At 32.2% G+C, this 18,707-nt stretch overlaps 1 protein-coding gene across 1 annotated transcript; it reads right to left on the bottom strand.

The window, feature by feature from the left end:
- Positions 1-382: 382 nt before the first annotated feature.
- On the bottom strand, positions 383-12,918 carry LOC144997313 (pleiotropic drug resistance protein 1-like). The gene is made up of 23 exons (XM_078957185.1): positions 12,505-12,918; positions 12,301-12,421; positions 11,460-11,548; positions 10,943-11,027; positions 10,679-10,838; positions 10,458-10,534; positions 10,004-10,057; positions 9,411-9,803; positions 8,405-8,686; positions 7,950-8,266; positions 6,628-6,788; positions 6,413-6,516; positions 5,994-6,150; positions 5,782-5,883; positions 5,529-5,692; positions 4,525-4,857; positions 4,142-4,432; positions 3,669-3,752; positions 2,370-2,503; positions 2,065-2,292; positions 1,800-1,971; positions 1,475-1,729; positions 383-897 (listed from the first exon to the last, which is right to left on the bottom strand). Exons 1-23 carry the CDS (start codon positions 12,810-12,812, stop codon positions 640-642), a joined length of 4,329 nt encoding a protein of 1,442 aa, XP_078813311.1. The 5' UTR covers positions 12,813-12,918; the 3' UTR covers positions 383-639.
- Between the last annotated feature and the right edge of the window lie 5,789 nt (positions 12,919-18,707).

Genomic DNA, 18,707 nt, shown 5'->3' with positions numbered 1-18,707 from the left:
TTCTTCTTTGTCTGTGGCCATGGATAAGAAGCTTACTAGGTCAGAATCTAGGGTAGAAGATCCAATATTTTTCGGTTTCACTAATCTGGGTATATTGGCCCAAGATGAGAGTGAAACTTATAATTTTTTGAAAATTCGGATTAAATCACTTCAATCGGAGATAATTCCCCATGAGAATAATGTTTAAGGCTACTGATATTCAATTGAAGCCTAATCTCGTGTTTCGTTCTTGGATCTGTTTTTACAAGTTTCCCTTTTCCATCGTGGTTACCCATTTTTTTCATTATATTCCGCCATGCAAAACAAACTTCCTTTTCCATTCCAATAGAATAAACAATTCTATTCCTTTCTCAATTCTATCATACCAAAAACTACATGAAACTACTGTAAAGTCTGTAACATGCACAAAATTTATGTAGTGCAAATTGTTAAAACATTTGTCCTTCCCTTGATATAAATACATAAAAGCATGAATATTTTAGTTCTCTTGAGCCTTGATTCAAAGCTCAGTTAATCACCAGTATCAAACCACATCGAATTGTGTAAAAGAAATAATTTAAAATTTCTTTGTTGTGTCTTCTGGCGATCTTTTAAGAAATGAGCTGATGTTTGGACTTTATGGCTTTGATGATCCTTTTATTACCGTGTTTGAAAGTTAAATGCCTTGATAGAGTATGCAAAAATGAACCCAAATAGGACAGCAAATCCGATATTAATTAAAGCAACATACCCTAAAAAGTCATAGTCAAACCCAAAATAACTGCTGACAAACTCTGAAACCATTTGACCTGATTCTAGCTTCTCTTTCACATCTCCAAATTGGGAAACAACCAATCCGTATAGTGTCCAAGCAACAGGACATATGTAGTAATACCACCTCCACCATATGGGTATCCTCTGGGGTAAATAGGTAAAATGATGTTAGTATATTTGTAAAAGAAACTAGATAAAGGGTAAATTTGTCATTTCATCTTAAACAATCATTAGGATTTTTCAAAATAGGTTAGTATCGACAAAAGCCACCGCACTTTGTCTAAGACCACCACATAAAATTTTGAATTCTATAAAACGGTTGGAATTTGTGCTATTTAACCATTCTAATATGTATATTTTTTTTATGATTTAACCACTATAACTTCGATTTTTTTCCAAAAAAACCACCTTTAAGTAGAAATATATTCTTCCAATTGTTGTTTGCAACTCATTGCAAGAAAAAAAACTCATCGTGGTTGTTTTAAAAAAATAAACTCTCAGTGCTAAAACAAGAAAAAAAAATTCTTTTAGTGTTTAAAGAAAAAAAAACCGAAAGTACAGTGGTTTTATAGAATTTGGCCTTCAAAATGAAGACCAAAAATTTCGAAAGCCTTCATTTAGGACCGAATTGTAAAGCGAAAGTTTAGGTTCCAAAAGTGAAAAAAATATAAAACTTATGGGCTATTTTTGTAATTTACTCAAAAAACAATTCTATACTTACTGTCAATGGAACAATGAACCCGGAGAAAAGATTCCACAGTGCAAAAAAAGCAGATGCGATTATAGCAGCGATGTTGTGGTTAGGTGTGACTGCAACTGTCATCATCCCATAAAATGTGAAGTAGAGTAACGTGAAGTACATAAAGAAGAGCTGCCAAAAGAATTTCACTATTGTCCACTCGTATCCAATCATCGCGTATACAATAATCCCGTATACAATTGTTTGAACAAAAATATATGGTATCTCAATCATAACCTGCATAAAATAATTACATCTGTAAGTAACAGATATTTTTAAAACATCATTTATCCAGACAACACTTTACCTGTCCAAAAGCGTATGGAAAAGCTGAGTACATCCCAGCAGCTCTTTCCCTATAAAAAACCGTTCTTTCAATAGACACAACAGGCTGCACGGATACTGCATTTTGTACTCCAATATATGTTACAGCAGCATACATAGAACCCATCGCATTGAAAAGATCTTGTTGTTTTTCCCTATATCCAATAGTTTCTATAGTGAGAATCAAGCAAATTAAAATATATTTTTAATTCAAGGTTTCCCCCTTTTCGCCTCATCTTTCTTTTTACCTTTTCGACCCCATATCCCAAAAGATTGTCCCAAACATCAGCGCGATAAATGTTGTGAACAAAAACCTTACAGCAGTGTATGGTGGATTCCGCCAATATGACCAATGTTGTTTCCATAGACATGCTATACACTGTGTCCAAAAAGATTGGGAATATTGTGTTCGAAAGTGTATATCAGTGGAGCCAGGTGGCGGTTGGCTGTTTCTGTTTATCACTTCCTTATTTCTCCTAAATTAGTAACCAAAAGTCAACACCAAATGTCAAGAAAGTCAACATAAGAGTATAGATAGGTGGAATCACCCTACTTGTATAGATCTGATTTTTTGTATATTTCAGCAAAGTCAACACCTAAAGCTGATTCTTGTGCTTCTGAGGTCACCTCCAACATCCATGTTGCCGGATTGTAACCATCTTTAATTTTGTTCACTCCATCAATCTCCTAAAATCATGATTAGTTATTGATGTCATTTTTGAATAAAAGATATAGATGCTCCATTTGTTAAACAGTACATGATTGACATAGACTAAGTGGCTGTTTCTTTTTGACTTGATAGGAATATATATATATATATATATATATATATATATATATATATATATATATATATATATATATATATATAGAGAGAGAGAGAGAGAGAGAGAGAGAGGTTTTTTTGAGAACCAAAAGATTTGTGAGAACATGTGAACTCATTATCAACTCATTATTTTTCAACACGAAAAACACCAATCTTCTTCAAATGGTGCATCTAAGCCATATCTAGGCTAAAAAAAAAGATTTGACGATATTTTTTTGGTTTTCTTGTATGACTGCTGATGAGCATAATCAGCAGTTGTACGGACTGCTGATGAACACAATCAGCAGTCATATGGACTGCTGATGAGCACTATCCGCAGTCATATATACTGCTGATTGCTCATCAGCAGTCCATATGGCTGCTAATTGTGTACATCCGCAGTCCATATGACTGCTGATTATGCTCATCAGCGGTCCGTACAACTGTTGATTGTGTATACATGCAAATTTAGAAAATAAATAAAAAAATTGACAATTTTTTTTTTGAGCCTAAATATGGCTTAGACGCACTATTTGGAGAAGATTTGTATTTTTGGTATTGAAAAATGATGAGTTGATTATGAGTTCGCTAGTTCACACGCTTTTTTTTAGTTTTCACAATAACTCAGCCCTATGTATATAACCGTTTATTTTAACTTAATGCATGTAAAAGGGTAAAATGGTAATTTTACTCACATTCAGATTTCAAACGGTTCATTCGTTTTGTAAACGAAACAGTCTTTAAGACCAATGTCAATAGGACAAAATTGTAACTTTCAATGGGACATATCTCGTACATGTTAAAAAGACAATAATGCCCTTCGTAACTAGGGGCAGTTCCACTATGGTGCCCATAGTGGCCCTGGAAATCCCTGTTTTTTCGGACGCAATGTAAAAATTTTCGAATTTTTCATTTTTTCTACTATTTTGCCATTCCGTAAAAAAACAGATGCCACCGGTAACACCTACTACGAAATCTTGCGTCCTCCCTTGTTCGTAACCTATGAACAGACGTAGCTAGAAGGATTAAATACTGGTATGTACTCACCTCAAAGTACTTGATCAAATGACAAGAATGACGACCTAATGGACCAAAGTATATTTCTTCACCTCCTCGTTTTAAAAGAAGTAGCTGCAAGTTGAAAACTTAGTATTTAGTTTTTTCTTTCATCTTCAATTAGCTAAATGCAGAAAAATACCAGCGTACTTTCGTTTCTTCTTATTATAACACTTTGCTTTCATTTCTTTTCTTATTAAGGCGTTGTACTGCAAAAAATTTACTTAATTTTAACGTTGTACTTTAAGTTTTTCTTATTAGGGCATTATGCCATGAAAAATTTAGCCAATTATGGCAATGTAAAATACAACATTTATAACTGGTAGATTTCTCAAACTATAATGCTGTAATAGGGAGAAATGAATGCATGATGATATAATAAACAAACCAATAAAAATATGTTGTTATTTCTTGCATTCAACAGAAAACAAAACACTTTAAGTTTATATAATCAAAACATATACCTCATCAAAAGCATCAAAAATGTCAATGCTTGGCTGATGTATCGTACACACCACAGTTCGACCCGTGTCAACAGTGTTTCTAACTGTTCTCATGACTATAGCCGCCGCCCTTGCATCCAATCCAGATGTCGGCTCATCCATAAAAATTATGGACGGATTTGCCACTAACTCAACTGCAATTGTGAGTCTCTTTCTTTGTTCTGTTGAAAGCCCATTCACACCCGGCAAACCCACAAGCGCTTTGTTTAGTGGAGTTAGCTCCACAAGCTCCATCACCTCCTCAATAAACATCTGAAAATCATAAGATGTAAATAATAAAAGTTAATTATAAAATAAAAACATTCATCCGCATCTTGTACTTTGTCTCAATTAATTATTTTCACCTTTTTAGTTGGTGAATCAACTTCAGGAGGCAAGCGTAGCCATGCGGAATACTGTAGGGATTCGGATACAGTGACATGTGGGGAATGAATATCGGTTTGCTCACAGTATCCGGATATGCGAGCAAATGTTTCTTGTTTCTTTGGGTACCCGGATATACTGATCCTTCCCTCGGTATACCCACCCGTTTTACGACCCGCTAAGACGTCCATTAAAGTAGTCTTACCGGCACCACTAATCCCCATTAGAGCTGTGAGAACCCCCGGCCTAAAACTACCACTAACACCCTTCAACAATTCTAGCTTGTCTTCTGGAACCCCTTGAGCTTTCATTTCCTGCAACAACATCATATTTCATTAGTATGAGAATGATGGAATTTTTGGGTTTTAGGAAATGTGGATGGGAACACAACAACTTTTAGGGCTATTTTCTCGATGATGAGTGAGAATGACATTTACGTCTTTTACATAGATGGAATTCCGTATTTTTTTTTAATGAAAAAAATTGTGTTTTTTTTATCTCATTCCCATATTTTACACCATTTATTTTGTGTAAAATCACTCTAACCAAATCACTTCTTTCACTCAAATGGTGTTGGTGAATAGTAAAACACCAAATATGGTGTTACAGTTTCTTTTGTACGATTTGATCCTTCAACTTTGAAATTTATATTTATTTGGTGTTAGAATTTTACAATGATATTATGTGTGCCATATTTGTTATGTGTAGTATTATATCATATAGATTAAAATTGATTTATATGTTTCAAACTAATTTAAAAGATGTAAAACTTTTTAATAATTAAAATCAAAATTTAAATTTAAATAAAACACAAAATTGACATATAAGGGTATTTTTGAAAATCCATTTAAGTTAGAAAAAAAGGAATACACCCATCATGTTCTTTTTGGTCTTAGAAAAAATGTTAAAATGGGTAATTGTTTGATGTTCGATCAGTTTTGTTTTTTCATGTCATTTCATACATAGCAAATGGGGTGTAAGTTACCTGAGGCATATCCACTGAGTATCTGATTTCATCGAATGTGAGGGAAAGCGGAACAAAAGGTAGAACCATTCCACGCCTCTTTCTTTTTTCTGCTTCAATTATAGACGTTCCTACTCTTGTTGGCATTGACTTTGAGGATACACTTCTTGGAACTTCTTTTGTTTCTGCATATATTTATATTTTGTTTTTGTTGTGTTTTTTAAATGTTAACTTTACAAATCCAATGATCTATGATTAGTTGTTGATGACACACCTGATGAATCTCTCACTGATAATTCAATCGTGTCTCCTGTTTTTATAGCATTACGTGCAGCCAATTCTTCCTTAGATAGAACTGCCTGAGGCTTCCCTAAGGCTGCATTAGATATAAAGTGATAATTCATTATAGGAATAACTTTTTTACCTAGCTTTTTGGAGCTTACAATGATAATAATGGAGAATATAAGGTGTAATTTGAATGCTTACGATTTAGAAAAGTGAGAGCCAAGATGTTGAAGATATTGAAGACAAACATATATCCAAGTAAAGCACCTACAGAGATCCAATACCATTTTGGTTCAACGAAAAGTCCCCTAGACTTAAGGACAGCAACACCTAATGTTTCTGTAGAGTTTGGTAAAACCTGAACACAAAATAATGTATCTTATAAGCCTTATTTATTTCTTTTGTCTACTAAGTGTTGTCTGGATAAATGATGTTTAAAAATAACCAAGAAAATGACGGAACATTTGGGGAAATAGAAGACAAAAAAAAAACAAATGAGGGAAATTTTGTATAAGGTTGGAACTTAATGGGGAAAGCCTCACTTTTAAGTCGATATCTTAAGTCGATCTTTATACATTAAGTAAAAAAGAAACATTGTATGAACTCAAATAAGGGCTTACTTGTCTCCAATCCTTTCCAAGGAATTCATTGACAGCCATACCATTCTGCCCATACATTAAAGGTGAAATCCAGTAGCCCCATGCCCACCAGCTCTTTATATCATCTATAGGTGCAACAAGAAGATGAAGTTATACAAATTATATATATATATATATATATATATATATATATATATATATATATATATATATATATATATATATATATATATTACCTCGGGCCAAGACGAATCCACCCAACACAAGAAATGCAAGAAATGAGAATGAGCCAATTGTGTTGGCAATAATGATATTCCGTCCTAATGCTGCTATGAAACGAAATACTGCTGAAGCCATCTGGTTAATGCATATGAGCAGAAGCATTTGTTTGAAAAACCTGCAATATATATGTGCAATAAAGTAGATGATTATGTTGTGTTTCTTACACGAGGCATGACTAGACCGGACAAAAACCGACAAAACAGGATGAGACATGACAAGCTTTAAAAGCTAATTTTTTATAATGCAGATGAGGAGGACATTCACGTCTTTTCCATAGATGAGAGATCGAAAGGGAGTTCATGTCCCACCTTTTTGGTATGACAATAAGTTGCAAATTTTGTCCCATTGACAACACTCTAAATCTCTAGTACAAGGCCGTCGCTAGGACCTTGGTTCATTTAAATGACCATTTTGTCCCTTGGCCCACTGATATTTTTTTGATCAACTTTTTTAGGGACTAATTCCACAAGGAAACTTGCTCAAAAGGGCAATTTTTCCAAATTTATCGACGTACGAACCAAAACCCGGAAAAAATGCAAACCACAGGGACAATTTTTGCAGTTTTATCTTAAAAATAACAAACCATGATAATGTAGGAAATAGTTTGATTATAAACTAAAAAAAGATTACAAATTTTGTCCATGTGGTATACTCTTTCTTTTTCAAGGTTTCCTGCCCGAGCAAAATGGCCATTTAAAATCAACAATCAGACCAAAATCGTTTGGAAATATTGAGATACTAGGTGGGAGACCCGTGTACTACACGAGTTTTTTAAAAATAAAAGTTTTATATCAAGGTGTAAACATTAAATGTTTTTAATGTCTACTTCATTTCAAAGTTTAACAAAATATATTTTGTTATATCTCAATTTTGACAATATTGTTTTATATTATTTCATTATTTTAATTATGTAACAAAAAAATCATAATAAATGTTTTTAGTGGTAGAAAAACCAAACTATTTATTATTATATTCATTTTATGAAGAAAATATATTTACCTTAAATAATAAATGTTTTATTAACTATAGTGTTGATCTACACATTTAATATAATAAATACTTTACATATATAATAACATACATTGTGAAATTTAAGTAATTCAAAAACTCACATAATGACATGTGACAAAAATCTTGAGGAAATGATAAGTGCCAAAAACATTTTCATTTATTAGGGTAGATGGACCAAAATTTCATTCTGATTCTTTTCGGGACCAAAACCAAAAATATGTGATAAACTGAGGGGCCAAATTTAATTTACTCAACAAATCATTACCTTCCGGCATCTGGATCAAACCCTACGACATAATACGTCAAGATTACCCATATGGCAACTTCAAGAATTGTTACTGGGATCTTGAGGAACCATGTGGGTAGTGAGTATACCCATGCAGGATAGAAGAGAAGGTCTCGTTGCTTGTAGAACACAGGAAGTTTTATAATACTTAAACCAAGCTCAGAGAATCCATTGAAAGTAATTGTGAGTAACGTGAAAAACATAGCACCCATGTAAACTGTTCCATCCAATATTGTTTTTTTTGGCATCTCAGTTTGTAGGAATAGTGTCATTGTTGTTGTAGCCAAAAACGTAAGCTGAAAAGTTAACATGTAAAGTACTTAAGAGTAATGAACACTGTGTTTGTCCATGTGAAAAAAGATTTAAATGCCCTTATCATAAAAAATACCCCTAGAAAGCTTATCATGCTTGTTTATTTTTATTTAATTACTTACCTGTGTCATTTTGAATATATACACAAAGGAGTTTCTTTTCATAAGCAAGTATTCTCTAGATATGCAAGCTTTTAGCAATTCTTTTTTGCTAACACCATATTTTTTTGTAGTTAAAGCTGCAGGGTGACTCTTTGTTTTGTCAAATGCAACACCAAGTTCATCACCTAATTTTCTTCCCACATGAAACAACCGAAATGCTTCTGAGAATTCTTGCACTGTAACAAAACTGTAAGCTTCATTTTTTCTTATCCAGTATTGCTCTTGATCTTTCTTTGATGTTACCTGTAGCATGAAACTAGCATTAGCCAAAAGTTCAATAACTCCAAAATGAAATTTATCAAAATAAAGGAACTTGAGGCCCCGTTTGTTACACCAGACTGGGACTTAGATTGGTATTAGTAGGACAAAAATGTCAAATTTTTGTCCCCCCAAAAGGTGGATGGAAGTCACCATTCGTCTATCTTCTATGCAAAAGACGTAAATGCCCTCGGTTTATGTTAATGGGACAAACATGCAATTTTTTTTGTCCCACCCTAAAAAGGTGGTACAAGGTAGGAAAGGGTTTCACTCTCGATCTTTAGTCTATGCAAAACACATGAATTCCCTACTCAACTTCCTCTTATAGCCCAAATGTCAAGGGGACAAAAAATTGCATTTTTTTTTCTGTCCCACTCAGATAGGTGGAACAGGGTTGGACATGGACTCGTTCTCGATTTTTCATATATGAAAAAGACGTGAATACCCTCCTCATCCTCATCATAAAAAACAGCCCTAGAGAGCTTGTTTAGTCCCTTCTAGTCCAGTCCAATGAGACTAGGGCTAATGTCAATACCCACAAAGGTGGAACAAGGCGGGAGAGGGAGATTGCTTTTGATCTTTCATCGGTGCAAAAGACATGAATGCCCTTCTCATACTTGTAATTTAAAGTATCCATGAAAAGCTTGTCTAGTCTAGTCTAGTCTAATCCTGTTCAGTGTAACAAATGCAGCCTAAGAGCTAATATTACTTCTTGTAAAAAATCGGCAACTGCTTTTCTCTCAGGACATTTGAAACCCATGTACTCAAAGAACTCAAGCACATTTTCTCTAGGACCTTGATACACGACTTGTCCATCTGCTAAAAGTATGACATCATCAAATAGGTCATAGGTTTCAGGTGCAGGTTGAAGGAGTGAGATGACAGAAGTTCCTTCAAGTATGTGAATTGATTGCTTAATTGAATTCACTATTTGGAAAGTGGTTGAACTGTCTAAACCCGTTGAGATCTCATCCATTAGCAACACTCTTGATGGCCCCACCATCATTTCGCCTGTTGTGACTCGCTTTTTTTGTCCCCCTGAAATGCCCCTAAACATTTCATCTCCTACTACAGTGTCTGCACACACTTCAAGACCTAAAATCTGCATATGTGAACATAAATATCGGAGCATTAGTTGTGTTTTCTCACAAACTCACTTGTATTCGATACATTTTTAACATAACATATATCAATGGGACAAAAATTGCAACTTTTAGGAACTCTTTTTCGGTCTCTTGTATCCCTGAAAAGCTTGTCTTATTCATGTCGTGTGTAACAAATGTAGTATTCTTGAGCTATTACCTTGATAACATACTCGGTGACAACACTTGCCTCTTGTCCTTCTAGTGATGATGCCTACAGAATTGATCAAGAAATATTGAAGATTAGATCAGGAAGCAGTGCATATAGTTCTTATGATGTTAGTACTTATAACTAGAGGGTGTAATTTCAAATATTTATGTCAAAATAAATTATATTTTATTGCTTATTAATGGGTCAAATGGATCATATCAGAAAACAGCTAAAAGAGAATGGATATTAACTTCAAGTTTGAATCATCTTAAGGGAGATATACAACAAAAAAGAGAGAAAAAAAACCATCATACTTAATGATTATCTACTAAACTATTGTTAATGGTGATTGAACCATTATACTTTTCCTCGCCATTTAGAGTTAAGAGGTTTAAGCACTAGAAAATAGAGTTAAGAGGCTAAATCAATAAAATGATGATGCTTTTCTGTATTTTCCACTTACCTTCATGTAGATGTCAAGATCAGGATCAGGCTTGATGTTTGCTTCCTTTTCTCTCCTTGACAATTCTGCCAACATTTCTAAAAAAAAACAATCTTCTTTTACACAACATGTTTATTTGGCCCCATTTTACACAAAACAGGACAACTTATATACTGTGTGTGGGGTCCATTGGAGGGAGACTGATGTCAACGGGACAAAAATTACAATATATTATTACTAACCATAATTTGCTCCAACTCCTTGGCATCTGGCTGAAAAAGCAAGTGTTTCTCTAACTGTCATTTCTCCAATATGAAGATCATATTGACTTATATAAGCAGATGTTCGTTGAGGGACAAATTCGTCCATTTCATGCCCATTGTATGTCACTCTTCCCGATACCTTTTGTAATGCATAAATGCAGTGTTTTCAGTTTCAAATTTCTTACATAAAGTAGCTTGCATTACAAATACAATTTCAGATTAAATTAAACTCTTTTGGCTTACTTGTAAATCTGACCCAAGTTTTCCAGCCAAAGCCAAAAGTAGTGTTGTTTTACCAGAGCTTGGTGGGCCTAACAGCAATGTCATTCTGTGGAATTCATCAGTGTTACTTCTCACATGCAAAAAGGAAAATAGCAATATACTTCCATACATTTGTATATTATAATATATTGTCATACTTAAAAAATTTAACTACTTGTAGCATTATACTTCTATTTTTCTAATGTAAAACGCCTTAATAAGAAAAAAACGTGCTTCTAGCATGAAGAAATAAGATGCTATAATAGCCAAATATATAAAAGTATGTTTCTTGAATTTAGCCCTTACAAAAAGTGTTTATGAATATAATAATATAAAATAAGTTGCAAACACTCTATAGTACACTTTCAGCAACTGTTTAGTTTTTTGTAATTTACTTGTTTGACCTATTATCAATAAAACATATCCCCAATTACCCGTTTTTAGCATATAAACAGGTTGACATTGTCTTTAAAATGCAACCACTGCTGTACTAACTTACCTGCCAGGCTTAATAATACCACTGACATCATGAAGGATTGGTAATGTTTTCTTTCTGCTGGGGAGAAGATGTAAATAATTTAAGGATCCCTGTGTTTGTAAGTAAGAGAGAATCAAAATTTAGTTATATATTGCTATTCAAAAAACATGGTCTTTGAGAAACTAAGACTGTTGTCATTGAGCAAAAAACCACTACAATTTTTTGTTCAGAGTTTAAAAGGTGGGACAAAGACTCGCTCTCTAACTCTTGTTTGTGCAAAAGAGATGTGATTGCCTTATCATCATCATCAAAAATAGCCTACAAAGCTTTCTATTGCTATTTTTTGATCGTCGAACAAGACAAGTTTTATAGGACTATTTCCAATGACGAGAATAAGGACATTCTTGTCTTTTGCATAAAAGTGAAATCAAGAACAGTCCATATATGGCATTTTTGGATGAGAGAAAATATACTGACATCGGTTATGGTACATGGTATTACCCGGGTATAAGTACTGGGTTCTACCCACCGGTATCATAACTTGATGTCCCGATACCCAGGGGCGGACCTAGGGGTGGTCTACGGTGGCACCGGCAACCCCTAAATTATCCGGCCGTAGTGGAAAATTTTTCGAAAATTTTATTTTTTCTACTACGTCCGCCCCTGCCGATACCCGTTACCGGGTAGTACCGACCGGTATACCGACAGGTAGTACCGATCGATATTGATATACCGAGTACCATACCGATACAGGGTACCCTGTATCGGTACTGATATACCGAGTACCATACCGATACAGGTACACCAGTGTACCGTGTATCGGTGTGGTCATGTAGAGTTGAGAGGTGAAAGAAAGAAGAACCTCTAGGATGTTAACCAAGAAGTTATATATAGTAGGTAAAGCTCTGCCACCAATATAAGCTTCCGCGACGACATTCAGATGCTCAAACCGAACCTCAATAGTAGGAAGCCGAAGTCCAACTCTGAAAGAAAAACAATTAAAAAAATTAAAAAACCACCACCAAAAAAAAAAAGCAATTAAAAAAAGTCATTCAAAATTAATTACCGATCAATTCTTTCTCTAAGCTTCATCAAAAACTTTTCATTATCTTCCTCAGCTATCTTAACCAGCCTCTCCAACAGCTTCATTCTGTCAACCAATCCAAGATTCTTAACATTAATCTCTTTCCGGCAGCCTTTTTCTTCGGTCAGTATGCCTCTTTGTAACCGAAGATTTGTGGGCAGTCTCTCGATGGCTGCCCATTGTAATGCTTCTTCATCGTCTTCTTCACGTGAAGATCTTGAAAAGAAATCTCTTCCACTGTTCCTCCATATGTTTGAACTGTTAACTCGTAATCCCTCCCTACCCTCCATGATAATTATTATTAGCACATAGGTTTTAAGTTTTTCTCTTTTGTGCTTGAGCTTCACTATTTCTTTTTTCTTTTGCAGGAACCAAACATGGGAGCTGCTATACCCCCCTATGGGGGGGATGTAGTCAATTAATTCTCATCACAAACGTCACTATGATCTTTTGGATCTATTCTTTCTATTTTTATTATATTTATTTAAATAAACCTAAAATATAAAAACCCGGTCATTTTAGTCAAGGTAAAAAATGTCCAAACCATTTACTAGGTAGAGACGTATTCACATCCGGAGCACGTGCATGGAACATAATATAAACTCGAATAAATAATCATACTCGGCGAATGTCCATAGAATATCATTTAAATATCATTTAAATGAGTTTTCTTTTTCTTTTTTTTCATTTATTTTGTTTTTTTTTTTTACTTTTTTTTAATTATTTTTTTTTATTTTTCGTTAAAGAAAATTCATTTTTTTCTTTCATAGATAAATGCTCGGTTTTAATGTTTATATATATATATATATATTTTCGTTTTTTGTATTTTTTTGTTTTTTTAAATTATTAGTTTTTTTTTTTTTTTTTTGGTATTTTTTAATATCTTTACTACATCTTTGAAGATAGTAGGGTTTTTTCTTTTTTCTTATTTTTTTTTCTTTTTTGAATTTATTTATTTATTTTTTTTGATTTTTTAAACTAAATACCAGTTTGAATTTTTAATGTTTAACAATTATAAAATTTTAAATAAGAAGAATATTAAGTATCAAAATTTTTTCCATTCATATATATTTTTTTAAATCATATTATTTTTAGATCATTAAATTTTGAATCATAACGATATTATACATCATAAATTTTTGGATCATATTAATTTGGATCAAAATACATTAAATTAAATAAAACTTTTAATCAATACAATATTTGGATCATTATAATTTTTAAACCATTTTTTTTAAACCTAAAAAATATAATAATTAAGGATCATTAAATATTTGAATCAAAATATTTTTAGATCATAACAATATAAAAATCATAAACATATCGAATCAAAAATATTTTTGACTCATAAATATTTTGAATAATCTTTTTTTTTGCATCATATTATGTTCATTTTTTTTAAAAACTTTTAATCTTATAAAATCAAGTTTGGTATCTAAAACACCTTATTTTTAATTTTTTTTTTATAAAGTCATTAGATTAGTAAGTAGAAGTATTGCTTAAATTTTTATAATTTCTACAGAACTTGTTTTCTATATTTTTAAATATAAAAAATAATAAAAATATTTTTTTTTTCAAAATTTCATGATTGTGCTCATTCTGTAGTGAATTAATTTTAAGAACTTTGGTTTTTTCAGATTATTTTTTTCAAAGAAGAAAAAAATTATGGCAAAAAAACTAAACGGGGTGAAAAAAAAAAAAAAAAAGCTTACCAGCCAATAACGGCTAGACACTTGTCATGCTGGGTGGGAGCACGTAACTCCTAGAGAGGCCACATGGCCGAATTTTCCTTTTCCTTTTTTTCTTATAATCTTTTTGCTTTTGTTACTTGTATACTCAAAACAATTAATATATATATATATATATATATATATATATATATATATATATATATATATATATATATATATATATATATATACCCTTTCTTTTTTAATGTATTAAAGCTATCAAGTAAAAAAACATCATCTTAATTGGTAAGCTACATCCAAACACATTTTAGAAAACTAAATAAATTTAATTGATAAAAAACAGCTAAATTGTACAAGTAGCATATATAATGTTTTAAGAATCGGTTTTTTAGTTGAACCGTATGGTGATCCGTTCTCGGTTCAACCGGTTCGACCGCCGGGTCAACCGGTTTCTTTTTTTTTTTTTTTTTTTTTCTACACATACATACATATATAAATCATGAATTTGACGTTTATAAGTTCAAACATTAAAAATACACATAAAAATAAGTTATAGATCAATCCAAATACATTAAAATTACATATAATCATAAGTTTTAGTGTTTTACATCAATCCATATATGTCTAAAGAAAATAAAGTATAATCTCGAAACAAAATATAGTTTTAGATGAATATAAACACATTAAATAACTTTATATCATTTATCATATGTTTTTATTTAAAAAATAAATAAATAGACTTGAAAAAAATCACCAAAGTTTATTATGCAAATAATTATTTTTCATGTGTTTTTATTCGGTTTAACCAGTTCAACTGGTTTATTTTGACCGGTTCAACCGAGTTTTTATAAAAACCATCTGGTTAAATCGGATACAAAAATCAACCTAAAACTAATGATAGTTGAACCGTTTTCTCCTCCGGTTTTTGTTCAACCCGGTTCAAACCAATTTTTAAAACATTGATTATGATTATAAAGTAGTTTTTTTTTAACGCCTTAATATTTTACAAAGCTGTTGTCATTGTTTTCCTACTATTTCCTAAATTTGTCCAAATATTTTTGAATATGGTTTCAACTTTCAATGTCGAAAAAGAAGCCTAAAGTTTTTTCAAATAAAAGAAATTGGGAAATTTGCGTCTATGCCTCTACGGATATATTTTGGATCTCTTTAAACTTGATGGACCTTTTCTCCTTTTTGGTTGATTTTTTATTTGATTAATTAATTTAAGCTGTTACATATAAAGTATTAGTCATTTCAGAAATTAGAATATCAAATGTATGCTCATGAACTCATGCAAAAAGATGTTGAACTCATTTTTTGTGATGAATATTAATTTGTGTGCATGCCTGCCATGGCGATGGTGTGTTCACTTTACTTGAGTTTTATAAGCATATTCTAGTTGTCTCAGTCATTTATATTAATAATATCATAGTTAAAAAGATAGATAGGCATTCTAATTAATACATTTTTAATTTTTAATAAAAGCAAAATACTTTATGATAATGGCCAACCACCATGCTTACTGTGTTTTCAATATAAAAAAATGATAACCATTTATTATGGTAATCTAATTTTTAATTTTGTTTATATTTAGCTTGAATGTTTTTCGTATTTGATTTACTAATAAATATTTTAAAATTGTTCATATAATAACTTTATTGTAATATTTTCTTTGACATATATCATAATATTGTCCGTTTTGGATGCCGACACAAAAACTTCTCAGGTGTCACCTATTTTAGAATTGCTCTCGTCTAGACATGCTTAACTGGAGAGTTCTTATGAGATCTTTTGTCCTCATGGCTTTAAAGCGAGTTGGGACAAAGAATATATCTACAACCCTCATAACGAATGTTTAGTTCTCATTTTCAGCTAATGTTAGATCAGGTGCAGGTAGCCACCCACTTTCAACCCCCATTATAGGGTTCGGTGTTCCTGTCTAACACATCGTCTCGTGCCTTGACTCTGATACCATTTGTATGATCGATAAGATTTTAGAAGATAGAAATAATGTTTGAATACAAGAAATTGAATGAATACAAATAAGTTAATATGATATGATTTTTGATTGGAGAGTAAGAAACTCGATTACTAAATGAGGCCTCTCAAAAGATACTCTGTCTTTCTAACTAACATCCTTTATAAATAGGACACTACAAGGGAGTCAGTTATGCAATAACCAATCAGGTCATGACACCTAAGTTAAGATAGGCCGTCAATACAACTAAGTAAAGAATACCGTGAAGCATAGTAACAAACTACGAAACAAAAATTGCATTCGCATTTACAAGCTGAAGACTATAAAATACATCACTGCAAAATCTTTCGCGAACAGACTCAAACATAACACCTATGAAATGCGAGACCTGACAATCTCCCCCTTTGTGTTGAGTCGCGAAAGTAGTCTTCACTTGACTTGTTGAAAAATTTGAGGAGCAATACCAAGAACAACAATACGAACTGTCATCCACCATCGCAACATGTCGGAAATACATTTGATATCGTTCTTGGAGTTCATCTTGCACATTTAAGCTTTGAAAAGCATACCACTAAGAACTTCTTTTCTGTAGCAGTGTTTATCTTGTAGAAACATCATGTTGTTCTTTAGTTCCCTGTTCTCATGAACTTTATAAACTATTCCACAAGGTTCTTTCTAAATATAATTGTATTGCATATGGTCAAGATTATTTGGTTGCTTACTAGGCCCAACACTTGTATTCTTCTAAAAGTAACTGGCTACTTCAACATCCATTTTACACAGCTCCTAAAAGTAAAATATTATCATCCTTTTCACATGTTGAAGTTGAGTTGCATACTTCATCTTTTCTTTGGAAAAGATATTGAACAAAATAATCCAATCATATGGATTCATCAAGGGAAAATCAACCAAGGAGAATAAAAAAATTTCATTGTTTCTACCTCTCAATGCTTTTAATTTGTAATTCACAAATTCATCTACTTCCACAAATTTACATTCTTTTATAGCTAAAATTTTCTTTAAGCTCCATACTTTGTATTATGGCTTTGATTGTGAAGCATAAAACTTGAAAAGCTTCTTGTTCAAGTTAATACTAGTTAAAGGAACAACAATAGTGTTTGGGAAAATTCTGAACATGAAATCCTTCCCAACCCTTAGTAAATCCAATTGACAATCAGTCTTGTTATGCACAACAAAAAAGACATTAGATTAAGCCAGTATTGTCTACATTCTTGACGGCTTCATTCATAATTATACTCACAGTCCACTGAGGCCTAATGCCTTCAACATTTCCTCATCCGTTGCTTTTTCATGTTTCTATGCCTCTTGTTGATCCAATTCAATATGAGTTTGTTTCATTCTTTCAATCTCTTCATCTCGCTTCTTTTGAGCTTCTTCATCATTAGGATCAACTTCTGGTCGAGTAACAATTGTTATAGTACCAGATCCATAAGTAATACTTTGAACATTTGGAATCATAGTAGTAATTCCTTATGATTTTGTTTTTAATGGATGATTACCAAGAACAATCTTTCTCATAGTCTCATGCTTTTTCTACATATTAGGTACTTATTGCGAATAAGCATCGCTATTCATAACACCACTATCAGAAGGTAAGAGTTTGTCAAATAGAAGTTTAAGGTTCGCATCAAAAGCTTTGAAATATAATCAACATAAGGAGCATCCTTCTGTTCTGCTATTTTCATAAGCCTTTGATTAATTTCAAAAAATTATGCCCTTGCTAAGAAGTAGTTCATCTTCTTTCTTGACCAGTTCATTCCTTACAACTACCAATTCTTCCTTAAGCAAAATAATCTTAGTATCTTTACGCGTAATGATATCAGCCATTTTGGCTTTAGTACAATAATGCAAAACAAAATTATTAACACCATCATTCAAATTTTGATTGTGAGTTGTGTTATCAGAAAGCACTAAGGTTTAAGCTCATTGACCTCTTTCAAAACAACATATACCTTCGTAGTAGTATCATGCACAATCTTTTCATTCTCTTCACTCAATCATTTACTTTCAAAAAGTAAAGTCTTTACAATAGATTCATTTACTTTCATCTTGTGGATAAGAGCTTTATAATCTGTTGTAATTTAGAGTTGGAGAACAGGTTTGTCTGATAAACCAACATATTCATCTTGTGGATAAGAGCTTTATAATCTGTTCTTGTCATTGGATTATTCGTAGATTCCTCATCCAAATCGCTTTCATCATCAATGAGGCTAGATACCATAATAGGTTCAACAAACCTTTAAAAGAATGATTTCCTTCCCCTTCTTCATTTAAATAAAAATCATAATCATTATCACCAGATTGACTATCATTATTTTGCACTATATTATTTGATAACGTACCAAAAGTATGAATAGGATTAACTGGAGTTATTTGAGGAATGGTTGAGATTGTTTTTTGAGTGGTTGGTGAGTAATGGATAGTTTAAATATTTGATTGGTTGAGATTGGTAAACTAGTTTGAGGTGTATGAATTGGTGGAACAATAAGTGATTA

This window comes from Lactuca saligna, chromosome 5 (assembly GCF_052625555.1).
Source record: "Lactuca saligna cultivar CGN05327 chromosome 5, ASM5262555v1, whole genome shotgun sequence".
Lineage (NCBI taxonomy): Eukaryota > Viridiplantae > Streptophyta > Magnoliopsida > Asterales > Asteraceae > Lactuca > Lactuca saligna.
Note: the sequence above shows the minus strand (reverse complement) of the source record. Positions and strands in the feature narration are given on the sequence as shown.